We start from the raw sequence: 26,735 nt of genomic DNA on the forward strand, positions 1-26,735 counted from the left end.
TCGACAGGATGTATGAGACGGTAGATGGGAAATACAGAGAACAGGAGGGTAAAGCAGGTCAGTGCTGTGTCTAAGCTTTGGGGACTTCAGTGACCATACAATAAGAGGAACGGCAGGTTCTGAGTAGAAAGGGCCACCTAGTTGTAAATCCTGGCCTACCCATTTCTTTGCCATTTGGATATTTTACTTGTCTGAACTACAGATGTATCAACTTTAAGTGGAAAAACAGCATCTACTTTATGTGATTGTCATACGGTTAAACAGGAGCAAAAGATAAAAACATTGAGCATACTGCATGGAGAGAAAGATCCTTGATAAATATTTGTTGAATGAAGGAAACTGACAGAAGTATTGTAGAAGGAATAGTGAGATCAGGGTTTTACTTGAGGCTTCTTGATGTGACCTTGAGCACATTACCTAACCTCCCTGAGACTCAGTTTCCTCACATGCCAAACACGGAAAATCTGTCCTACCTCACCAGCTTGTTGGGAAGATTAAATCTGAAATACTATGCAGAGTCTGATGTCATCACTGGCACATAATTGGTGCCAAATAAATAGGCATTTCATGAAGGTATAACCAACCTAGACAGCATATTCAAAAGCAGAGACATTACTTTCCCAACAAAGGTCCGTCTAGTCAAGGCTATGGTTTTTCCAGTGGTCATGTATGATGTGAGAGTTGGACTGTGAAGAAAGCTGAGTGCTGAAGAATTGATGCTTTTGAACTGTGGTGTTGGAGAAGACTCTTGAGAGTCCCTTGGACTGCAAGGAGATCCAACCAGACCATCCTAAAGGACATCAGTCCTGGGTGTTCATTGGAAGGACTGATGTTGAAGCTGAAACTCCAATACTTTGGCCACCTGATGCAAAGAGCTGACTCATTTGAAAAGACCCTGATGCTGGGAAAGATTGAGGGCAGGAGGAGAAGGGGACAACAGAGGCTGAGGTGGCTGGATGGCATCACCAATTCAATGGACATGAGTTTGGGTGAACTCCGGGAGTTGGTGACGGACAGGGAGGCCTGGCATGCTGCGATTCATGGGGTCGCAAAAAGTCGGACACAACTGAGCGACTGAACTGAACTGAACTGATAAATTCATTCAGTTGTTATCTGGCTTAAGGAAGTAGATGGAAAACTACCTCAGTTTAGTAAATATTTACATTCATACTCAGACACATACACAAAAGAGAATCATATATGTTTTACATTAAAAATGGCGAGCTTCCATTATTTGGAAAGTTAACTTAGAAAAGTTCATTCTTCAATAATGTTTAAAAAATTGGCATGCCTCTCTAATATGCTTATGTTATATATTAATAAAAACTAGAAACTACCTTCATATCTTCTCATTAGAGACAAAGCCATGTACACAGCTAAATCTTTGTTCAAAAGGTAGTGACGGGTAAATTTTACACCAAAGAAGTTGTACTAGATTGAGAAAACTTGAGAGTCACTACTTTTAAATAACACAAGCACTCAGTTCAGTTCAGTCGCTCAGTCGTGTCTGACTCTTTGTGACCCCATGGACTGCAGCACACCATGTTCCCTGTCCATCACCAACTCCCAGAGCCTACTCAAACTCATGTCCATCGTGTCGGTGATGCTATCCAACCATCTCATCCTCTGTTGTCCACTTCTCCTCCTGCCCTCAATCTTTCCTAGCATCAGGGTCTTTTCCAATGAGTCAGTGCTTTGCATCAGATGGCCAAGTATTGGAGCTTCAGCTTCAGCATCAGTCTTTCCAATGAACATTCAGACTGATTTTCTTTAGGATAGACTGGTTGGATCTCCTTGCAGTCCAAGGGACTCTCAAGAGAGTGCTTCTCCAACACCACAGTTCAAAAGCATGAATACTTTGGTGCTCAGCTTTCTTCACAGTCCAACTCTCATATCCATACATGACCACTGGAAAAACCATAGCCTTGACTAGACGGACCTTTGTTGGCAAAGTAATGTCTCTGCTTTTTAATATGCTGTCTAGGTTGGTCATATCTTTTCTTCCAAGAAGTAAGTGTCTTTTAATTTCATGGCTGCAATCACCATCTGCAGTGATTTTGGAGCCCAAAAAAACACAAGCACTACCAGAATTATTTTTTAATTATTTGATTGCCTTTGATGGTTCCTTGTGGATACTATGCATTTTACTTTGTATATAGTGACTATGACAGATACTGGTAGATGCTTTCCAGTTATCTTTTATTCTCCACCTTCTTTTAATAGATGAACCCACCCCTCCACCCTTCCTCCTCCACTCTATCTTTTAAAAGAATGGTCTCCCAGTTACAGACTACATTTCCCAGCATCCCTTGAAGCTAAGTAAGTTCATGTGCTAAAGTTCTGGGCAATGAGAGAGGAGTAGAAGGATATCTTTCATTTCTGGATCAGCTCCTTAAAGACACTTGCCCTGGACTCTCTCCTATTCCCTTCTTCAATGGGCTGTAGCACAGACGTGGTAGAGACTCAGCTTTCGGTAACGCTGATGAGCAGATCAGGGAATGGCAATGCAGCAGAAAGGAAGGAAGAGACCTGTGTATTTTAATGACCTTCACCACCTGGACCGGCAGGACTGTAATGTGAGAAATACATTTCTATCTATGTAAGCCACTCCATTGGGTTTTGTTTGTTTTGTAAAAAATAATTTCGGGGGTGGGGGGAGGCAAGTTAGAGCATCTTAACTTTTACCCCAGGGAATGTAGGGTTTTACCTTGTTTTATAAGAAGAAACTTGTTTCAATTGTGAAAATTGCCCTTGGGACATTATGGGAGGAACAGATTTTTACATATGATAAGTCTGAAGGGTCAGGCTGACCTTTCTGAATACTTATCATGCCAAGGTTACTATAAGGAGTTCTTGACTGCTCCTTATATGTTAAGAGTATTTTGAATTCTAAGGGAGAATATATGTTTGTCAACTTGGTTCGTTTTGATTATGAGTATGCTGTTTTCGTAATGAAGTAGCAGTTTCCCATTTCTTTGACTAATTCTGCCAGCAAGGGCCGGTTGAATAAACTAAATACCTTTCAATTTGCCTGTCTCTATTAAGCTTAACCATAAATTAAAATGAATGGGTATCTCCAAAGAGAATGTCTAAAAAAATGGTTAATCAAATTTTAACCTTGCAAAAAGTATCAATTTTGTAATACCATAATCTCTGATTTCTAGTAAAAGTTTTTTGTTGACTAAAGGACAGTATTGGAAATTGACTTTCATCATATGATTCAAGGTTCCAGTTCTGTATACCTTCACAATCTTGCATCAGTATTTTCATTACTAGTGTAATGAATAGCAGCTATGTGATGGTTTGCCAAAAATAAAGTTAATAAAAAGATAGTTAACATAAAAGAATTAGAGCAGCATTGCATAATATAGACAGAACATAGCAAAGTTATCATACATGGTCCTTCACATAACTCGCTCACACACAGGACTGTCTTAGATCAGCTGGCTTTGGAAAATCACGGCACTGATGATATTTCAGTCATGATCAATAATTCTCAACTTCAGAGAAGTTAAATCAGTTTCTTCCCCTCAGCTTCCCAATAACCAGTGACAACTGTTCCAGTGGAAAGAACTCTTGGCCAGCAATCAGGAAAGTTCCTTGCTAGCCCTGGCTTTCTTAGTGTGAAATTGGGCAGGTCATTTAACCTTTGCACAGGTTAATTATGGAGTTCAGTAAAAGATCATCTATAAAAAGCCTTTTGCAAAATAAAAGTCTTTATACCAATTCACAGTGGTACATGTATATATACATATGCGTCCCTGGTGAAGGGAACGGCAACCCACTCCAGTATTCTTGCCTGGAAAACCTCATGGACAGAGGAGCCTGGTGCATTACAGTTCACTGGGGTTGCAAGGAGTCAGACACAACTTAGCAACTGAGCATGTACACATGTATATATATGTATGTGTGTATTGCTTAAGGAAAACATCATTAACAATATAAAGCCACCTATAAACGTATTTGTTCATATACATACAAACCCATATACACATGTGCGCTTATAAAAATATACACATTAGCTAAATTTAAAATTTTTACTATTTAGGATTTATTTGCTGGCTGCTTATAAAATGAGTTAAGGCATTTATGGGTTAACACAGAATGCAAAAGTGCAATGAGAAGCTTTAAAACCAAACAAAGTCCATGCAGATGCCATTTAAGAAGCGTTTTTAGTGGAGTCCTCCTGTTCCTCCTTGATGGCTAAAATCAGATAAGGGGACTTCTGTAATAATAATAACAACAGGTTACTAATGGTTTATTAAACAGTTGTTGACTGTCCCCTACAAATCAAAGAATCTAACAATGACCTACATCTAACCGCACAGAGTCACCCTGATGTCATTCCTCTATTGCAGTCTCCCTGGGTGATAAAGTTAATAAGCCAGATTTGCCAGAGTTTTCTGGAAGTAACAACTGAGAGTGTCAAATTCCCATAGTGGAGTCCAAGGCACACATTAGGCTTGTACCTTAAATTCAAGAGGACTGTAACATTCCTTTGAACTTTTTTCCTTAGTGATCACCTTTAATCATGAGATTAAGGAATCGCGAGATGATAAGAATGAAAATGACTAATCTTTCCTTTTCCTAGACCCACACCACCTGTTAGTATTAAGTGAGCTACAATCCTTTTTATATACAGGTAAATAAATTAGGGTTTAAATTGATTGTGAGGTAGAGGGTAATATTGACACAAACAACTTTGATTCATCAGCTCAGGTAATACCATCCTATTTGAAACCATCCATAAGTTTCCTTTGATCTTTATTTTAAAACTAAAAGCAAAGCATTGCATTTTATGGCCTTAGTCCTTAACATGAACAATAAATATCTTACACTGTGTTTTTATTAGATAGGTTACTATTGAGGGTCATCTAACTCAAACTGGAAGTCTCAGAGTAAAATCACTAGGTTAACATTGGGATTAGCAAAGAATGGCATTGGAGATTCTCCCCCATGTGCCTGTCTTTTAAGAAATGACAAAATATAATAAAATGGGTTATAAACCTCTGTGCAGATGTCATGGAAAGAATAAAGCAAGAGCTGGTCATTGAATATCACTTTCATACTTAATCCTAATGGTATGCTTGGCCTCATCGCTTAACCAAAGCATCACTCCAAAAGGATCTCTGGGCATCAAAAAATGCTCAGAGCTGGGATACAGGTCTTTCAGAAGTTGAAATTTCTGGGTGAGATGAATTGGGAGATTGGGGTTGACATATACATACTACTATTTTTAAAGTAACTAATGAAAGCCTGCTGTACAGCACAGGGACCTCTACTCAACGCTCTGTGGTAACCTAAATGGGAAGGAAATCTGAAAAAGAGGGGATATATGCATACACATAACTCATTCACTTCACTGTATAGCGGAAAATAACACAACATTGGAAAGCAACTATCTCCAGTAAAAATTAGCTAAAAAAAACCTCCCCTACCCGAGTCTTGTGACTGATGCCTGAAAGTCCATATTACAGGCTCCTTTCATCACTTCAGAACATTTGATCACTGAGTAAATAAAAATGCCTACTAGACTAAAAATATTTTAAGCAATTATAAAAAAAGAAGTTGGAATTTCTTCTCCAGACTAGTATTTCTACTTTCTGACACTTAAAAGAAAGCAGTTCCTAAAGAAGAATTCTGCAGCAATATATTCAAAGTTTGTCACCCTAGAACCAAATCGTAACATGCCTTTCTTCCAAATGCAGCCTCTTTTAGTATCACAGTGTACCTGCCAAATAGGCCGCAGACCATGCCAGCCCCGTCTGACAAATGGAGGCCTGAGCGTCATCCCAGCCTCTCCCGATGCAGAGAAAATGAAAGGAAGCAGTGGCGGCCATGTATTCTACTCATTTCTTGAATGTGCATTTGTGGGCTCACATGTCAATGGCTGACTCCTTTAAGCAGGTTCAGAGTAAACAAGTAGAATACATTGGGAAGGCTGGTCCTTATGATTCAAATTTAAGTCTCACAGAGCAACTGCAGAGGGACAAAATGTATGTAAGTCTAGTTGATCCCAGACTCACCTGACTCCTTTTGTCCTCTTGGAGTTGTAGAAATACCTGCCCAGATTGGCAGGTGTTGACTAGAACAGAGACAGTGGAGCAAGAGAGAGGAGCCCCAAACCCTTAGTCTTTATATGCACTCTCTCTTCACTCTGATTGGCTTCTGGTTCCCTCACTGCCCCTTGCCTTTGAAGCGTTCTGGACTCAGCAGCACCCAAGGTTAATGCCTCCAACTTGCCCGCAGCACCTACGCGTGTCCTGGGCACGTGTATTTCCACTGACCCAGAGTGACAGTGGGAAGTAGCTTCTTGTAACTCCTTTCCTGGAGACTTGTCTCTCCCTTGCACTGCTTGTCTTGGCTCTGCTAAAAGGCTAAGGGAGGATATCTATTCTTTTCACCCACAGGTTATAAAACACAACATGGTTCAGTTTTAGGAGGATGGCTGACATGACGGTCATATCACTGCCAGGAAGAAACCTCAGGTTCCATATTTGAACCCCCTACCTTGTATTCCAAATCAAGCACCTCCGAAAAAATGATGCATCCGTTACTGCCTTTTCCTTTGTCATTCCTCCTCAGATTAACATTTTCCTTTCCTAATATGATTTTTTTCATTTTTCTTCTTTACAAAGTTTTCTTTATAAAGTTTCTTCACACCTCATTGTAGAATGAACACATGTGATTTCCAGTGAACAATAATTGGAATAATTCTGTTTGTCATTCTATCTTCATTTTTTAACTACGAAAATGAATATTCAGGTCAAATTCTGTTGTAATGAGGCAAGGAGTTTGCGAGCTCCTTTCTTAGGATGAAGTTTTATTATACCCTTTATTGAGTGAAAGCAAAAGAGAAGCTTAGGAATGAGCTTCTTGGCTATGAGCTGTCTTTGCTCTTACAATGGTATTTGCTGAAATGGCAAATATCCAATATACCATTGTTGAATTTCAAGATGACTGTTTTCTGATAACCAGAATGTGATAGCATGATCACCTACATGTAATTGAATTTTAGTTTTGGTCTACACAGTGACTGCAAAAACATTTTTTTGAAAAATCATGTTTAATTGAATTTAACTGATTTCTGCCAAATAGATAAATATCAGCTTTCCCTGAAGTCTTTATTTCAGTGAAATTCAATTACTAATGAGATTTAACACTTCCAACAATAAATTTATAACGTACTAAATTTAATCTCTTGAAATTCCGAAACAAACTAACACATCCCTCCCTCCCAATTATTCTAGATGGAGATACACTGGATGTCCTCTCAGAATTCTCAAACGTTGAGTTATTTTTGATTCAGAACATTTCCACTGGTTGCCCTTGAGTAGACATGCCATATTATCATGTTACCTTTGGAATCTCTTTAGACTGTGACTGACATTCTCAGCAAGGCAACTAGATATGAACACCTTCTCTACCGACTTTTTTTTTTAATGACATCTCCCTTGAGGAAATGGTCACTTTGCAAGGTCTCAATCCAGAGTTGAGAACATGCGTTACATATTCCAATGAACCATAGGAATTGATTTTCTGCTGTTGGTGTTTAACTTAGAAGAGAACTTTGTTAATATCTCCCTGCATATATGAGTTGTGAAGTATACAATATTGTCCTAAAGAATTACATTCCTCAATATTTCTTGTACGTTCTTTCTTGCATCCCAACTGTACACACACAAGTATCATTCACTCTTGGAAAGTTTGCTTTATGCAACTCTGCTTTTACAAAATATCTACGTTAGTATTTGTTGTCTCTAACCAGAAGAAATCCAAAAAGGATTTTTGCATATATATATATACACACATAATATATATGTATATATATGTATATATATATACACATATATGTATATATATGTACACATGTATGTATACATGTATATATACATGTATGTATACATGTATGTATACATGTATATATATATACATAATATATATATTATGTAACTATTTCTTTGCTTTATGTCATTTCAACTTATTATGGAATTCTCCAGGGAAGAATATTGGCATGGATAGCCATTCCCTTTTCCAGGGTATCGAACCCAGGTCTCTTGCATTGCAGGCAGATTCTTTACTGTCTGAGCCATGAGGGAAGCCCAAAGGTGTCATCAGTTCAGTTCAGTTCAGTCGCTCAGTCGTGTCTGACTCTTTGCAACCCCATGAATCGCAGCACGCTAGGCCTCCCTGTCCATCACCAACTCCCAGAGTTCACCCAAACCCACGTCCATCGAGTCGGTGATGCCATTCAGCCATCTCATCCTCTGTCGTCCCCTTCTCCTCCTGCCCTCAATCCCTCCCAGCATCAGAGCCTTTTTCAGTGAGTCAACTCTTTGCATGAGGTGGCCAAAGTATTGGAGTTTCAGCTTTAGCATCAGTCCTTCCAAAGAACACCCAGGGCTGATCTCCTTTAGAATGGACTGGTTGGATCTCCTTGCAGTCCAAGGGACTCTCAAGAGTCTTCTCCAACAACACAGTTCAAAAGCATCAATTCTTTGGTGCTCAGCTTTCTTCACAGTCCAACTTTCACATCCATACATGACCACAGGAAAAAACATAGCCTTGACTAGATGGACTTTTGTTGGAAAAGTAATGTCTCTGCTTTTGAACATGCTATCTAGGTTGGTCATAACTTTCCTTCCAAGGAGTAAGTATCTTTTAATTTCATGGCTGCAGTCACCGTCTGCAGTGATTTTGGAGCCCAAAAAAATAAAGTCTGACACTGTTTCCACTCTTTCTCCATCTATTTCTCATGAAGTGATGGGACCAGATGCCATGATCTTCATTTTCTGAATGTTGAGCTTTAAGCCAAGTTTTTCACTCTCCTCTTTCACTTTCATCAAGCGGCTTTTTAGTTCCTCTTCACTTTCTGCCATAAGGGTGGTGTCATCTGCATATCTGAGGTTATTGATATTTCTCCCGGCAATCTTGATTCCAGCTGTGCTTCTTCCAGCCCAGTGTTTCTCATGATGTACTCTGCATAGAAGTTAAATAAGCAGGGTGACAATATACAGCTTTGACATACTCCTTTTCCTATTTGGAACCAGTCTGTTGTTCCATGTCCAGTTCTAACTGTTGCTTCCTGACCTGTATACAGGTTTCTCAGGAGGCAGGTCAGGTGGTCTGGCATTCCCATCTCTTTCAGAATTTTCCACAGTTTATTGTGATCCACACAGTCAGAGGCTTTGGCATAGTCAACCAAGCAGAAATAGATGTTTTTCTGGAACTCTCTTGCTTTTTCGATGATCTAGCAGATGTTGGCAATTTGATCTCTGCCTTTTCTAAAATGAGCTTAAACATCTGGAAGTTCACGTTTCATGAATTGCTGAAGCCTGGCTTGGAGAATTTTGAGCATTACTTTACTAGCGTGTGAGATGAGTGCAATTAAGGTGTCATAGGAACACTCTATTTTAGGGTAATGTGTGTATATGTGTATGTGTGTATGTGCATGCGTGTGCTCAAACATCTGTTGAATTCAGTCACTTAGTCATGTCTGACTCTGTGACCCCATGGGCTCTGCACACCAGGCTTCCCTGTTTATCACCAACTCCTGGAGCTTATTCAAACTCGTGTCCATTGAGTCAGTGATGCCATCCAACCATCATCCTCTGTCATCCCCCTCTCCTCCTGCCTTCAATTTTTCCCAGCATCAGGGTCTTTTCCAAGGAGTTCTTTGCATCAGTTCAGTTCATTTGAGTCACTCAGTTGTGTCTGACTCTTTGTGACCCCATGGACAGCAGCACGCCAAGCCTCCCTGTCCATCACCAACTCCCGGAATTTACTCAAACTCATGTCCATTGAGTTGGTGATGCCATCCAACCATCTCATCCTCTGTTGTCCCCTTCTCCTCCCACCTTCAATCTTTGCCAGCATCAGGCATCAGGGTCTTTTCCAATGAGTCAGTTCTTCGCATAAGGTGGCCATAAAAATTTAAGTTCTACATCAGTCCCATCTATCTAACTCATAATTTAGGCTTTGGTAAAACAAATTTTTTTAAAGGGGGCAGAAAGGTATAAATTTCCTGCTGTAAAATAAATAAGTTTGTTATAAAACTAGAATAAAACCAAACGTGAGTGTAAGATAGGCTAGAAGGAAGCACTGTACAACATGGGGAATAAAGTCAAAATTCTGTAATAACTGTAAACGGAATGTAGCCTTAAAATTGTATAAAAAATGATTTTTTTAAAAAGAGAAGAGGGATCAGTGAGCTATATACTTCTAAATAGAATTATTTAGAAGACTATCACTAATAAAAATTGCATTTAAAAAGTCACAGACATGCTACGTATAGCATGGTGACTATAATTAACAGTCCTGCACTGCATGTTTGAAAGTTGCTAAGAAAGACCTTTAAAGTGCTTACCCCAAGGAAAACAATTTGTATAATTATGTATGGGGAATACTGGTCATCTCGCAAGGTCAGGTGGAGACAGATGTGGTGAGAGACAGGTGTGTTGTACACTTGAATATAATGTTATATGTCACTTATACCCCAAAAAACAATAAAATTTTCACTAAAAAATGAAAATTTTTACGAAGCTCTTAGTATTGCTCTCTGTGGATACAGATCAGGGTATGCTATCTTTCGTAATCATCTTTCTCATATGGTTTATCCAAAAGCATCTGTGAAGTCCCTTTCTCCTTGTCTTCATCTCCCCATTCTGGGTACCGATACTAGTCTTCAGAAGTATGTTTAGCTAACAAAGACTTCAAAGGATCTGCCTTCTCCCGCGATTCCTTCATTTCAATCAAGGATGAATCTTACTGAATTTCTAAACAGGAGGTTTCTGGATACCCTTCATGGGGTAAGCGGGGACTGGGGTGGAAACATTGTAAGTGCTCTGAAACGAAGGGACAAAAAAAGAAAGTGGCAAAATGCATAACCTGAGTGTGATTTTAAGGAACAAAATTGTACCAACTAATAATAGTGTTTTGATACATTATTTCTGATCTTCACCCTGCGCAGTGGGCATTATTATTAGCACCATGTTTACAAATAAGGAAGCTGAGGCCCCCAGTTGTTAAATGATTGGCCCCAGGTCAGGTAGCAGAGAAATGGCAGAGCCAGGATTCACACCTAGTCTTTGGGTGGCCCACTCACGTGTGCCTACACCTGTCAGAAGGCTTCGGGGAAGGAAAGATGAGAGCTTGGGCTTGTGAGGTGGGGCTAGTGGTAAAGAACCCGCCTGCCAACACAGGAGACATAAGAGACATGGGTTCAATCCCTGGGTCGGGAAGATACCCTGGAGAAGGGCATGGAAACCCACTCCACTATTCTTGTCTAGAGAATCCTGTGGACAGAGGAGCCTGGTGGGCTACAGTCCATAAGGTTACAAAGGGTCAGACATGACTGAAGTGACTTCACACAGCGCACCACAGGTGAGAGCTCAGAATCTCCAAGTACCAGCTACAAATGTAGAATTTGTACAGTAAGAGAGACTGGACCAGAAAATATATATGGAGAACCAAAAAATGCCCCTCCCACCATCTTTTTAAAAAGTCAAGGAAAGAATAGGAAAAAAATAGAAGGAACATGGACTTGGCAGGCACTGGATCAAATTCAGTTACTGCCAGTTATTATACTAGCTCTTACCTTGGGTAAAATTACTTACTTTTTTGGTGCCAAATTCTTTTATACAAAAAAATGAATATAGCAATATCTATTCCATCAGGCTATTGTGAGGATTAAATGAAATGACTTACATGAAACTCTCAAGATGAGTGCCCCACTCATTGTAGGAGTTCAATAAATGGTCCTTCCTAATCCTTTCATTCATTGTTAGAGTTTATTTAAATGGACGCAAAGGAAGTGGCTTTTAAATCTGTAACAGCCTATTCTTATGAGCACTGGACCACAGCTGTGCCATCATGCCTAAGAGCATGAACTCTAAATCCTAACCTCTGGCTCAAATCCTGGCTCTAATTTTTAAAACTTGTGTAATCTAAGCACATTTGCTCCAGACTCGGTTTCTTTATCTAGAGAATAGAGTTAATAATGGAATTTACCCTGTGAGATTTTATAAGATTTGATTTCATTAATGCAAGTGAAGTGCTTATTACAGTGACTGGCATTTAGTAAGTGCTCCATAAACGCTATTACTATTAACCAAGCAAATAATATAGTTAGAACACCAATTCTCCATCAGGGGTGATTTTGTGTCCCCTGAAAATATTTGGTAATGTCTGCAGACATTTTTGGTTGTTACAACTCATCAAGGAAATGGCATTTAGAGGGTAGAAGGCAGGGATGCTGCTAAACATTTTAATATACACAAGACAACCACCATGACAAAGAATTACCCAGTGTAAAATATCCATAGTGCCAAGGCTGAGGAATACTGAGTTGAGAAAAGTCATCCCAACTCAGTAGGGATCCTGAGATATTTTCCTCATGAGGGCATAAGAGGTCGCCAACCAAATATTGCTGGAAAACCAAATACCCCTACACCCCATTTAATATACAATGGACTTCAATGGTGGCTCAGATGGTAAAGAATCCACCTGCAATGCTGGGTCGGGAAGATCCCCTGGAAGAGGGCATGGCAACCCACTCCAGTACTCTTGTCTGGAGAATCCCACTGACAGAGGAGCCTGACAAGCTACTGTCCATGGAGCTGCAAAGAGTCAGACACAACTAAGGAACTAACACTTAAGCTAAAACATTGGAAAAAGTAAAAATAATTATTGAGCATATGGAACTATAACACTATGTCTTAGAGTTATGGTAAAAATACTGTTTTAAAAGGGTAATATATCTCATTATTATTGCCATTCTAAAATTCACTGAATAAGAATTTGAGAGTGGGTGAACGATACACAGGGCTTTAGAGACCACTCCATAAAAATTAATGCTTGCAAATACACCTGGATTCCCTCTGCTGCAGGAATGAGCAAGTGAAAATGGTCTGCCAGTAATGGATACAGGTAGGAAAGTGGGCAAAAATTTTCATGCTCCTTGTTCATATTTTCTTCCTCCTCATCCTCACCCAGATACTTCGTGGGTGATGGGATTACTTAGAGAAAGGTAAATGTGAAGGGCTCAAAGCATCTTTCTCGCAGTCTTAGTATCTCAGGTGAATTCAGCAGGATCTCCAGCTGAGAGGATTCCTTACTGATTCCGTGTGCTTTTGTACATCTCCTGCAGCTTGAATTGATAAAGGTACACTGGCAACTTGAACCAGAAACTAATAAGCCCAGGGGATAGCTCTTCCTTACTGAAAAAAATACAAACTCTCAAGTCTGAGGAGGAAAATAGGGAGCACTTTATGAGGAACACACACTTAATCCTGAACCTCGTTATTTAGGACTTAATGGTTGGGACTTAGGGAATTGGAAAGTTACAATGAGTTCCTTTTTCAGTCATTAGCAGGGAGGTATTGCTCACACACAGAACACTGTCCAGTGAACACAAGGCACATGAAGAGGTAAGAGTCCTTTCTCAAGCTTGCAAGTGAGATCCACCAGAGAGGCTCCAGTGTGTTCGGGATGGACACGCTGTTGTCTACCATATGTCAACGAAGGCATCTTCATAATATTCTGAATTTGGTGGCTGAATAATGCTGCCCAAATATGTTAGGTCCTAATCCCTGGAACCTGTAAATATTACCTTATTTGGAAAAAGGGTTTTTGTAGACATGATCAAGGATCTTGAGATCGGGAGATTGCCCTGGATTATTTAAATGGGCCTTGAATGTAATCAGGATTATCACTACCTTTTTTCCTGACATGCAGAGATTTACAATATTACATTAGTTTCAGGTGGACAACATAGTGATTCGATATTTTTGTAGATTATACTCCAATTATAGCTATTATTTTTTTAAAGCTATATCTCCCTGTGCTGGACAATATATCCTTGTTGCTTATCTATTTTATACATAGTAGTTTGTGTCTCTTAACCCCATACCCCATCTTGCCCCTCCCTCTTCCCTCTCCCTCCTGGTAACCACTAGTTTGTACTCTATAACTGTGAATCTGTTTCTGTTTTGTTTTATACCTTCATTTATTTTTAGATCCCACATACAAGTGATAACAGAGTATTTGTCTTTTTCTGATTTATTTATCTAAACTTAATACTCTCTAGGTCTATCCATGTTGTTACAAATGGCAGAATTTCATTCTTTTTTATGACTGAATATTCCTCTGTGTGTGTGTGTGTGTGTGTGGTATCAGATCTTTATCCATTCATCTGTTCTAAGTAACACTGATGGTTACTTAGGCTGCTTTCATGTCTTGACTATTATAAATAATGCTTTTGGGAACACTGAGGTGCATGTATCTTTTCAAACTAGTGTTTTCATTTTCCTAGATGAGTGTTCTTGTAAGAGAGAGGCAGAGGAAAATCTGATAGAGAAGAGGAGGTCATGTGACCATGAGATAGAGATTAGAGGGATGTGGCCACAAGCCAAGGAATGCTGGCAGCCTCCAGAACTTGGAAGGGTCAAAGAATGGATTCTCCCTAAGGGCTCCTGAAACAAGTGCAGCCCTTGATTGCTGTCCAGTGAAAATGATTTTGGACTTCCAGCTTCAGGAACTGTGAGAGAATACATTTCTATAGTTTTAAGTCACTAGTTTCTGGTAATTTGTTTCAGCGACAATAGGAAACTAATACACTGGTCATAACTGTGGATTCTCTTCTCACAGACCTCTGTTGGCCTACTGAAGGGAAAGAGGAAGAAAAAAAGAGTTAAGAAACATGATGCAAGCAAGAGATAAAAGAAAGAAGGAAGAGGAGAAGAAAGAAGAATCAGGAAAAAAAGTGGAGGAGAAATAACTCACTGAATGGTTTAGGTCATGTGTGAATTATACTGGGGGGAAGTTCACATGACCCCTAAAATCCACTTCTGTCAATATGGTGGATATTAAGGCTATGCTTAAGCCTGGGTCAGAATAGGAATTTGTCTTTAAAACTTATGATTCATCCAATAGTTGTAATGTGGCTTACTGAAATTTTTCTCATCAAGATCACCACTGACCTCCTTTTGGTTAAAAAACAGTAACCACTTAGTCATCAAGTTCTTTAACCTGACTTGCCAACTTTCAAGATCCTGCTTATAACCCACTTCCTCTACAAAATCTCCCTTGATCTGTGTTATTTTTCCATTTTCTGAATTCCTACTATACTCACAGGAAGTATTTCTGTTATTTCTGCCCCTCTAAAAAGAGGCCAGAAATGCTTACTGCTAAACACCCCAAAATGTATAAAACAACCCCATACAGCAAAGAATTGTGGTATTTTTTTACCCCCTTCAACAATCTGCAGAGGGCTGGTCTGTAATAGAGTCCTGTGGTGACTGGCTACCCACCATTTTGAGTCCAACAATATAGATGGTCTCACCTTCTTCATTTATATCTATTTATTATGTTATACAATGATGACTGATATTAGAATTATGTCCCTGGCATGCTAGATCTAAATCATAAAAAATACACTGACAAAATTCATTGTCTTTCTAGTTAAGAAAATCTATTCATACATTTCAGAAAAATTCCCAATTGGAAGAGTTGAAGCCAAAATCATTTATTTGTCCTAATTTAACCCCCCCAAATGCAATTAGCAACAACCTCTTAAGTCTCTAATATTCAAAACATGTGAAGATTTACTTTCTTACTTGACGAGTTACAGGTTTGTGCTAAGGCACACCTGAAGGTACCTGCTTTCTGCTATATATTTCCCAATATGTGCCAAGTCTCATAGAATATAAGCTTATTTTTTAATTGATGTATGTTCCTGGCTTAAAACCTTCAAAAGGAAACTCTGCATTGTGGGCCTATTTATACTTTAATATTGCTCACTTGCATCCTCTGTAACTGAAACTGAAGCTCAGTTCAGCAGACTATCCCACAGAAAGTGATCAGATAATTGCCCGCATGAAAACCATTATGTACACACATGGCTAAAGAATCCAGTCAGGACATACACCTGTAGGTGGTCAGGCCTTGTGTTTTCACTTTTTTATTTTTAAGCATAAAAACACCAAAGGCACAGGGTGGCATTGCCCTCACTTACAAGCAGTGGACATAAACCACACCATACAACTAAGAATCACAACACAGGCAGGATGGTGATAAATTACACCAAACAAGTGAACTAATTAACATACTTCCAAAACAGAAAAAAAAAAAAAAAAGCAAACAAGTTTTAAAACACTGTATACCTCACTGAAGTAGCAGCTGCTCTTATCAAAAACCATATATTCTCTTAGTACAGTATTTTGCAACTTATTGCCTTTCCTGCCTTGGAAAAATTATGTAACATCTATACTGCCCATATTAACGTTTTTTGGCCTTTTATAAGTAACAGCTTTTGAAATCAGACATTCAGATATCCATTAAGTCAGCTACTTGAAAAAAGTTTTCAGTTTTTTTTTTATCTCTTTTAGAATGCTCCAAAAGAGTGATTCAGATAACTCATAAAAGGATTAATTCATTAATGATGAAATGATGAACTTCATAAAATATAAATGTCCTTCTCCACCTAATGTGTTGTATATGATTGTAAAGCATGATGCAGTCACAACATCCACATGTTCAGTTCAGTTCAGTTGCTCAGTTGTGTCTGACTCTTTGTGACCCCGTGGACTGCAGTACACCAGGTTTCCCTGTCCATCACCAACTCCTGAAGTTGGCTCAAACTCATGTCCATCGAGTTGGTGATCATCCAACCATCTTATCCTCTGTCCACCAGGCTTCTCCTCCAGCCTTCAATCTTTCCCAGCATCAGGGTCTTTTTTAAGGAGTCAGTTCTTTGCATCAGGTGGATGCAAAGTACTGGAGCTTCAGCTTCAGTATCAGTTCTTCCAGTGAATATTCAGGACTGATTTCCTTTAGGATGGACTGGTTTGATCTCCTTGCTGTCCGAGGGACTCTCAAGAGTTTTCTCCAACACCACAGTTCAAAAGCATTAATTCTACAGTGTTCAGCTTTTTTTTTATACTCCAACTCTCACATCCATACATGACTACTGGAAAAACCATAGCTTTAACTAGACGGATCTTTGTCAGCAAAGTAATGCCTTTGCTTTTTAATATGCTATCTAGATTTGTTATAGCTTTTCTTCCAAGGAGCAAGCTTCTTTTAATTTCATTGCTGCAGTCACCATCTGCAGTGATTTTGGAGCCCCCAAAAATAAAGTCTGACACTGTTTCCGCTGTTTCCCCATCTATTTGCCATGAAGTGATGGGACCAGATGCCATGATCATAGTTTTCTGAATGTTGAGTTTTTTTGTTTGTTTTTTGTTTGCTATTAATCACTTGGTATTATCTTTAATTACAAAGACTTTTCCAATCACATCACATAGAGATCATTTTATCCACTGCTCTGTTTGACTGCCAATCTCTTATCTCTCTCCTCAGCAATGGTAAGGCGAATACCCTTTCCATGGGGAAGAGAGATCCATGGTTTGTTGCCTTTGCCAATAACAAAAATGTCTGAGAGCCGTGTGGCAAAGCTGTTGCCGTTCGCATCTTTCACATGAACCACGTCAAAAGAACCTGGATGTCTCTCCCGGCTTGTAATCACACCAATTCTTCCCAGGCTAGCACCTCCAGTCACCATGCACAGGTTACCAGTGTCAAATTTGATGAAATCAGTAATCTTGCCAGTCTCCAAGTCAATCTGAATGGTATCATTCACCTTGATGAGGGGATCAGGGTAACAGATGGTACTAGCATCATGGGTTACCAGATGAGGGATTCCTTTTGTCCCCATAAATATCTTTCTTACTTTGCACAATTTATATTTGGCCTCCTCAGGTGTAATACGATGAACAGCAAAGTGACCCTTGGTGTCATAGATCAAACGAAAATTCTCTCCAGTCTTATCAATGCTGATGACATCCATAAAACCAGCAGGGTAGGTTATATCTGTGCGGACTTTGCCATCGATCTTAATGAAACGCTGCATGCAAATCTTCTTTACTTCATCTCCAGTTAGGGCACACTTAAGTCTATTCCTTAGGAAAATGATTAGGGGGAGACACTCCCTTAGCTTGTGGGGGCCGGCAGACGGACGAAGGGCAAACACACCGGTCAGTTTCTCCAGCATCCAGTGTTTTGGAGCTGCTACGCGTTTCAGGTGCTTCTTGGGACCCCGAGCCATGGCTGCGCCAGGCATGAAAAGAGCTGAATGCTGAGTTTTAAGCAGCCTTTTTCACGCTCCTCTTTCACTTTCATCAAGAGGCTCTTTAGTTCCTCTTTGTTCTCTGCCATCAGGGTGGTGTCATCTGCACATCTGAGGTTATTGATATTTCTCCTGGCAATCTGGATACATGTACCAGATTTCTATTTTGATGACCTTGGTACAGAATGATGATTAGGGTCAAAAGGCCCACACATCCTGGAAAGCTTAGAGGATTTTAAGTAGGGAAAAGGGTCCTTGAGTAGGCTGATATGACCAGGTTCCTTTTTCAAATTACCAAAGATGATTCCAGAGAGTGTAGCTCATTTTCCTGTTTTCTTATGATAAAAATGCTTGGTCTTCAATTACCACTTTCTGACACTCAGACTTCACCGTCATCCTGAGAGAACTCCATCCTGAAAAAGGAAAATTCTTTGCTTCACCCAAGGTCTTTTCCCCTTGTATTAATATCCCATGAGATTGTTAGCTCTGGAGGAAAGAATTCAGTGGCAAAATTCCATATTTGCTCATGAAATTCACTCCCAGCTTCCACTCACACATCAATACGGAGGTTAGAAGAGAAGCTCCTCACTTCCTCTACCCTCTCTGCATGCTTCCCCTCAGCTTCTTCTGACACCCACACTGGTTTGTTTTGTTTTGTTTTTTTCCTACTGAACCAAAAGTCCCTTTTATTAGCACAGGCTCTTCTTTAGGCAGAGTGTGTGTATACACACACACACACACACACACACACACACACACACACACACACACTCTATGCTTGTTAGGACAGACAAGCATTTAAGTTTACAAAAAGTGCATGGTACTGGCTAGTCCATAGGGACAGGAAATGGAGTCTGCTCAGTCCTCTAGGTGCTAACCCCACCTGATGCTCCTTCACTCCTCCTGTGGGCTACAGGAAGGACGTATCAAAACCTAATGCATTCTCAAGCCTTAGTGAAATTTAAGCAAGGTCAGCAGAGTTGACCCCTGTTTTGCCCTCTTTCTTTTCCTAGAAATGCTGTGTAAATCTTTCTGGGAAAAAAAACAAAACAAAACCACCACCAACAAAACACAACGACAGCAACAAAACAGGAAAAAACCCCCCAAACTCCTTAGTGCCATTGATTCCTTTGCATTTTAAACATTTTACTTTTGCATTTTTAAATAAAAGTGAATAAAATGGCTGTTTGCAAAGGTGACCCAGTGACCAAGTGCATGCATTCAACTGTGGGCTCCATACTTACGAATGCATGCCCTTGAGTATGGCAGTCAACCTCTCTGTGCCTCAGTTTCCTCATTTCAGATAGATTATTGAAGGAAAATGATAAATACTTACCTTATAGGGTTGTTGTCAGGAGTAAATGAGTTAAACTATGGAAATTACTTCAGAATAGAGTTGGCACTCAGTAAATATTTGATTAATTAATGCAATTTAACAGAATAAATATGTTCTAGAATCCAAGTAGTTTCAACTTTGATTTTTGTGCAGTTAGAGTGATACATTGCTCTTTAGTAAGTGGAGACAAGAATCTGAGCTCAGGGGAGATTTTTATGAATGAAGTGGATCAGGCATTGATGTTAAAGAAAAGTAAGAAATCTTCATGGAGAATGATTGAATGCCACATTCTGAGCCTGGCATTTTTCAAGTACCATTGCATATAAATCTCCTAACAGTTCTTTTGAAGTAGACACAATCAATTCCACTGTGCAGATGAGATAAAAGAGCTCAGAAATGTTGATTACCTCAAATCACACTTACCCCAGCACCAGTCAGTGGTAGATGTAGGATTCTAATCCTGTATCATTTAAAAACCAAACATAACATGGAAAAGGGAGGAAGGCAGATTGTGCAAGTAAAGTGATTTTATGAAAAGGTGATTATTGAATGGATCATTGACAAGGTTTATGACCCAAAGCTTCCCAGGTGGCACAGTGGTAAAGAACCCGCCTGCCAATGCAGGAGATGCAGGAGATGTGGGTTCAATCCCTGGGTCAGGAAGATGCCCTGGAGAAGAAAAGGGCAACCCACTCCAGTATTCTTGCATGGAGAATCCCATGGAGAGAGGAACTTAGGGGGCTACACTCTATGGGTCACAAAAAGTCAGACATGACTGAACCTAGCACAGTTACAATGATCCAAATATGGTTTGATAGCTCTTAGAACTAGCTTTGAGGTAGAGATTCAGACTACACACGATACTTTTAGTCTAGTGAAGAATGCCATTGTACATATCAACAGCACACTCACAAACCATCAGATAGAAAGCGACCCAGAAGACCATTTAGTCCAACCTCCTCCATTAACAGCTAAGAGACAGAAGTGAAATGGCGAGCTCAGTGTCATATAGGCGATTAGTGGCTGAAGTAGCCAGGATTCCTCTGGTCCCAACACTCCTCCCCTTGGCAGCATGCAGGATAGCAAACTGGATCACCATGTTTTTAAACCCAGCCATTTGAATGATGTAAATTCTAGTTCATTTTAAATACCCCAACCCTTACTTTGGCATTTAAACCTAAAACAAGTATTAGAGTGATTCTTAAAATTCATTGGGAATATATAATAAATAATAAGAATATTCTCTAGTGAAAATAAAGTTTCTATGATCTAGAACCTTCTTTTTATTTATTTTTTTTAAATGTTTTTCTTTTTTTTATTTTATTTTTTTTTAATTTTATTTTATTTTTAAACTTTACATAATTGTATTAGTTTTGCCAAATATCAAAAGAACCTTCTTTTTAAAAACTGACTAAAATTCTGGGATTGTTGTATTTTGTCAAACAAGAGTAAAAATTAAATATTGTCTGGGTAGGAAAGCCCTTTAAAGGAAAATATTGCTCTTTTTCACACAGAGAGGAATTAAAAAGTGCTTTAACTTTGTTGTTGTTATTGTTATATTACATTCATTCACCAAATATTTACTGAACAGCTAAAATAGCAGGAGTCCTACCTTCCTTGCATATTTCACAGCACCCATTACAGTGCTAAGCTTTCGGGAGTCATCGATTGGTTGGTGGAATCTTCTCCCATGTTCAATATATTAGAAGGCTTCAGGACAAAAGTCACTGAGGTTATGTCAGCCACTACTGATGTTCTGGAGGTGAAGGAAGGAGACAGCTCTCGACTATTCAATGGTTGTGTTGTCCTGAACCATGTAGAATAACATGCACTTTCTTAGTTATAATCAACAATGCAAAGTCCAAAGTTTCATAATTTCTTTCATTGTGCATGCATCAAAAGTGTATAATCAACTGTACTATTTATTAGGCTGGCAAGCATCAGGCTTGTGATGGTAGCCATATTGAAAAAACGGCATTATCGAATTATGTCATAGTACACAGTTCTATCATAGGGCCAAATCTTGTTCATGCAGGTTATAAAAGACAGATGAAAAGCACATTATCCACTGCTTCAGCAATACTGCATTATTATAAACATAAGGAAGCTAAAAGTGCTAGATCTTGGGCCACTCAAGCTTTTTGACCTAAACTTCAAAGTACGCAAAACCTAACTATGGTAGAAAGGGTTTTGGATTGCTAGTAATGTGGAGAGAAAGGAAGTACTAAAGGGAAAGATGAAGAAGAATGGAAGCACACAATTTTCAGTGATTTTTATAGTAGATACTTAGCTGGTCAGCAAATAAATTGTTAAATAACAAGAAATTGGCATATGAACTAAGTGAGTTTTTCAAGCAAAACATCCTGGAATAAAGGAATGCTAGTAGGCTGAATGGAGAAGGCAATGGCACCCCACTCCAGTACTCTTGCCTGGAAAATCCCATGGATGGAGGAGCCTGGTGGGCTGCAGTCCATGGGGTCACTAAGAGTTGGACACGACTGAAGCGACTTAGCAGCAGCAGTAGGCTGAATAGGCAACGAAACCACAATTAGCCACAGACTAGCTGGATATCGGCAGGCCTATAAAACCTAGCAGAGATTTACCTGCCTTATTGTGTAGAGGGTGAAGCACAAGTTCCGGCAGATGATATTGAAAAGTCAATAATCATGGAGCAACTGATCTTAATTCATCACATGGGTCTCTCCACTTTCCTTAAAGTACCATAGCAAAATTAACTTGGGGTTTAAGGGACCAACATTACAATCTCAAGGATTTTTGTTCTATGTTAGCTGTTCAGTGGAAAAGGCTTGGGGTGGCAAACTAAGTGGTGATGATAGGAATCTCTAAAAAGATCCACAAATGTGGTATCAGGCCAACACATACTCAGGCCTCAATTATACACTTACACAACACAAGAGATGGGGCATGCAATGATAATGTAGATATCAATATTTAAAGGATATTCATTATGGTAAATTCAGCAAATTTCACACTCATTAAGTTAGTCATCAATACTGGTGATGCAGGGGTGCTATCTAATTGGTTTGGTTTTCCTGCCATCATGGCTCTGAAGACATTGTTTAAACCCTTAGGAAATTCCAAGGACATGATGATTTGAATTTTCATGAATACACTCTGGCAACTGGTCTGTTAAGTGCTGAACAATTCTGCAAATCTGGCTGTCCAGACTAGTTAATAAACACTGTTTGCTCGCTGGAGTAGGGAAGGATGGTTGACGGTGTACGTGTGATTAGTTCAGTTAGCAAATACAATCTGAAGACTGAAAATATGCCCATCCACTGTGCTAGACAAAACATGCTGCCTTATTTAAAGAGCTTACTGTCTACTGAAGCATCCTGTAATTTAGAAATATAGTATAATTATATTTAAAGCAAATATACATAATTCATCAATTAAAGATGCTTTCTAGGTACCACTGATTGCATTCAGCAATTTTCTACATAATTTTCAAAGATTCTGATTCTCAATACAATATTGATTGTAAGAGTTAAGATGATGTTTGATCTATTATGATATCAAATCAATAATAAAAACCTAATACTTGGTTCCTACTATCCACATTTTTCTCTATTCTAGACCTTTGGCTCATGATGACAAAATGCACTACAAATATTAAAGTGGTGATGAATTATGTTGGTCTGACCTTCCCAACACCTATGTGGATTCCAAATATTAACAAATGTCTCTTCACATAAGTGACGGATAACTTGGGAATTAGCTCCCAGGATGCTACCGGCAAAGGTAAGTAATTCTGTTGGTAACAGTGTCACTTTTGTAAGTTGATCGAACATTGCTTTACAGATAATAGCCAAGTTACAGACCCCAGAAGACTTTAACGTTTTCTTCTTTCTTCTGTAGATGCCTACTTTGTTCCCAGTTCACTTCTAATCACTGTCTGAAAAGAGCAATCAACACTAAATATTTAAGGGTAATGAAGATTTAGCCTGAACATCTACTTGCATGAACGTTGCATGAGAAAGTTTTCCTTTAGCTGCTCTGCAGTACCAGTATCTGAGCCCGTACGTCCCACTGAGAAATATAAAGAGTCCCAAAGGACAAAATTAAGGGTAGACAACATCTGACCTCAATCCTGGGCGTCAGGATAAGAAATGCATAACACATGGTCACAACTCAAAAGTAGTGATGTCAAGGTTACTGCAGAGGATGGCAGCTGTTCAGTTGGACATCTGGATCTCGGTGGCTCCAGAACTGATTGTTCTCACATGAGATCTGTCCATGAGAAGCTCAGCCCATCTTCAGTAACAGTTCTCAGAATCTGAATGAAATTTTCATGTAACGCCCAGTGAATAATACATTTTCACACGTACAAAATATTCTTATTTCTGGAAAGTAAATGTTGCCCAAAAGCAAAATATTAAAACAAGAAGGATTATTTTGGGTTGTATGGCTGTGCCAAACTGGTTCTTCACCTTTAGTGTTTATAGTCAGAAGAGATCAAGGACAATGGAAGGGTTTTGGCTGTCTTCCTATATTATCTGATACTATCTAAATATGCACAACTTTGTACTTACCTTTCGAAAGTTCACTTTCCTTCTCTTTTCTGAGAACAATAACCAGCAAAATGTTGATAGGCATGACAGGTTTAGCACGTGCAAGTCTGCTATATCAATTTCAAATGGTGCATAACTATTATAATTGGCAGGCAGGAGTTAAGAAGTATGAGCACATTTAAGCATACATATCCAGCTAATCAAATTTATCAGCACATTAAGTGAAGAAATTATATTTAAACTCTTTAAAATTATAAGGTTAAGGTTGGTAATATGTACAGAAAACCTTTGTAAGCCAATTAAACAAGACACACTAGATTCACACTAATGAATGATATGGAAATGTGATAGACAGTTAAATTAATGGAAATAATGCTTTCTTGGATAGAAGGTCACTAGTCCTGAGTAACATATGAACATAACTATGTGGTTGGCACAGTCCCTGATCAACAATGGGAAGATTTTCCAAAGCGTATAGCAGCAGGTGTAATACGATGCATTTGTATATTCAAAAGTCTTTTATAAAAAAAGTTATCTATGTATCTATCTGCTATGAATTTCAAACCCTAAAATTACTGAAGACATTTCAAACACAGTTGAGGGGTTATGCTATCTGCAACTTATTTGGTTTTGTTATTTATGCAAGACCTGTAAATTTCAGTAATTTTAGGGCTGCAGTTGGCTAGCTGGCGGTGTAAGTTCCTCAGCAAAGTCTCTGGATGGATCCTGTCACAGTGTGGTTGCTCAAAAAACAAGACTCTTCCAAAAACCATACTTTCTTTGATGGATGGCATAGTGTAATATGTAATTCAAGTGTTCAGAAACTGAAAGAAGTGCTTTAAAAGCTTTAGTTAAGAGAATTGGAGAATTCTATATAGATTTTTATTTAGTCCATTTCTAAGTATATACAGGGATGGGGAAGCAACCTGATTTGAAACCAGTCAAATGATCAGTGATACATAATGGAGGGTAAAAAAAAAAAAAAAGTAAGATAAAAAGCCAAGACAAATTCTATTTATCCATTAATTATCAGAGGATAAAGAGATGGACCAATGTAATAAATATCTGGTCTCAGTTACAGACAATGAGGAAAAGTTGGATGAGACTTAAACATTCAACAGTCATTAAATCAAAATCTTTCTTAAAGTGACAATGTCAGAGTCTGGAAATGTTACTCTGACCCACAATGGATGACTGTGAGCCATTGGTATAGACAGGAAAAATTGAAATCACATGTAAAATGACAATATAGAACCAATGCCTCAAATCTCTCAAGTTCCTGGGAGGAAACAGGATAAAAATTCTGCCCCAAAGAAGTTCACATCCTTTTGATAATCAAATATTAGTCTGCATTTCACCAGAGAGAAGAGCTATACCTGTAGGTCCTGATTTAATTAGATGCCCTGATGATGATTCTCAATGGTTGACAAGCTCTTGTTAATAGAAGCTTGCTAGGTGAAGCAAGGAGAAGTGACCTCTAATAGTAAATCAAGCACCTTTGGAAGCTGCTTTATCTCCTTAACCTGGGTGACCTGGGCCTGGAGTCATAGTTTGGATATCTGGGAGAATATATATTAGGAACTGGAAAATAATTTTTTTTTTTTTTTGGTTTTGGGATAGACTAAAGCTCAGAGAAGGTTGTAATCAAATGAACTTTTAAGTTCATATGACTCTTGAACATTCATCAGAATCACCTAGAAGACTTATTAGAACCCAGACTGCTGGCACTTTCCCCAGTTTCTGAATCCTTAGGTCTGGAGATGAGAAATTTGTAGTTTTTACAAGATCCTAGGTGCTTCCTGTTGCTGCCACTGGTTTGGGGACCACACTTTGAAAACCAGTGCTGTAAGGAATACTGAATAAAAAGATATGTATTTTCCTCAGAAAATTATGACTTGTCCTCAGTGGAATCTAATCAGTAGGTTTACGCACAGTTAAAATTTAAAAAATGAGCAATGACCCACCACTGTTAATTTGGAACAGTCAAACTAACCTCACCAAAGGCTGCTCCAATGGAAAAAGTGGGAAACTCTTTCCACGGTACACACTGGCTTTACTGGCTGTGGTCTTAAGTCAAAGCACAGAATGAACCTTGGCCAGTAGCGTGAGGTCTCTCAAGTTTGCAGCTGTTGGGAGGAGACTGCTCTGCCAGTGACTCTGGGCAGGAAGTTCCTCGTTAGAACTGATGCATCTATTTTATTCAGCTTGGAGTGAAAATAAATAAATAAATAAAAACAGGCCAAAGTCTCTAGGCTTCTCCGAACTTCTTTTAACTGCCTGACCTCCCCAAAGCCGCCATGTTAGATGGCTTTGCCGCCATGGCTGCTTTACTTCCGGTAACCGACGGCTCGAGGTTCGGCATGATGGGAAGTTCTCAAAATGGCCGTCATAAATCACACCTGTGGAATAAATAAGATGAAAATCCCAAATGACAGACAAACACAGGGCACTCAGACTGAAAAAAATCTATCTGCAATAAGGCCACTCTGCATCCCAGTCCACACGGCCAGCAAGCAGTCCGTCAAGAACATTAAGGAACAGTGTCATTTTCATCAGAAATGGGCCTTTATGGTGCACAAGTTCTACAGGACTTCTGGCAACACAAGTTCTACAGGACTTCTGGCAACGCTGCTTTCCAGGACCTTGCATCAGATAAAGGATGGAGGGCTACTGCAGTTTCTTCTTTCAAGTAAACACTTTAAGATATTGTTGTTGAAGGCGACACAGCTTCCTCTGTGTTCAT

At 39.1% G+C, this 26,735-nt stretch overlaps 1 protein-coding gene and 1 long non-coding RNA gene across 4 annotated transcripts; one reads left to right on the forward strand and one right to left on the reverse strand.

The window, feature by feature from the left end:
* The first annotated feature begins 2,360 nt into the window (after positions 1 to 2,360).
* LOC113899184 lies at positions 2,361 to 24,008 on the forward strand. 3 transcript variants are annotated; one of them, XR_003512857.1, is made up of 3 exons: positions 2,361 to 2,599; positions 23,058 to 23,222; positions 23,340 to 24,008. It is a non-coding gene; the product is annotated as an uncharacterized LOC113899184 (long non-coding RNA). The 3 variants fall into 3 exon arrangements; XR_003512859.1 differs by having other exon boundaries at positions 2,361 to 2,576; XR_003512858.1 differs by lacking the exons at positions 23,058 to 23,222; positions 23,340 to 24,008 and adding an exon at positions 14,647 to 16,133.
* LOC113899183 (40S ribosomal protein S4, X isoform-like) lies at positions 17,249 to 18,121 on the reverse strand. Its single transcript, XM_027552576.1, has one exon. The coding sequence runs from the start codon at positions 18,116 to 18,118 to the stop codon at positions 17,312 to 17,314; it is 807 nt and encodes a 268-aa protein (XP_027408377.1). The 5' UTR covers positions 18,119 to 18,121; the 3' UTR covers positions 17,249 to 17,311.
* Positions 24,009 to 26,735: the final 2,727 nt, after the last annotated feature.

The sequence above is a fragment of the Bos indicus x Bos taurus genome, chromosome 10 (genome assembly GCF_003369695.1).
Source record: "Bos indicus x Bos taurus breed Angus x Brahman F1 hybrid chromosome 10, Bos_hybrid_MaternalHap_v2.0, whole genome shotgun sequence".
Lineage (NCBI taxonomy): Eukaryota > Metazoa > Chordata > Mammalia > Artiodactyla > Bovidae > Bos > Bos indicus x Bos taurus.

Bases quoted from the DNA above. Each gene is read 5' to 3' on its own strand.
- LOC113899183 (XM_027552576.1), bottom strand. From the start codon at position 18,118: ATGCCTGGCGCAGCCATGGCTCGGGGTCCCAAGAAGCACCTGAAACGC.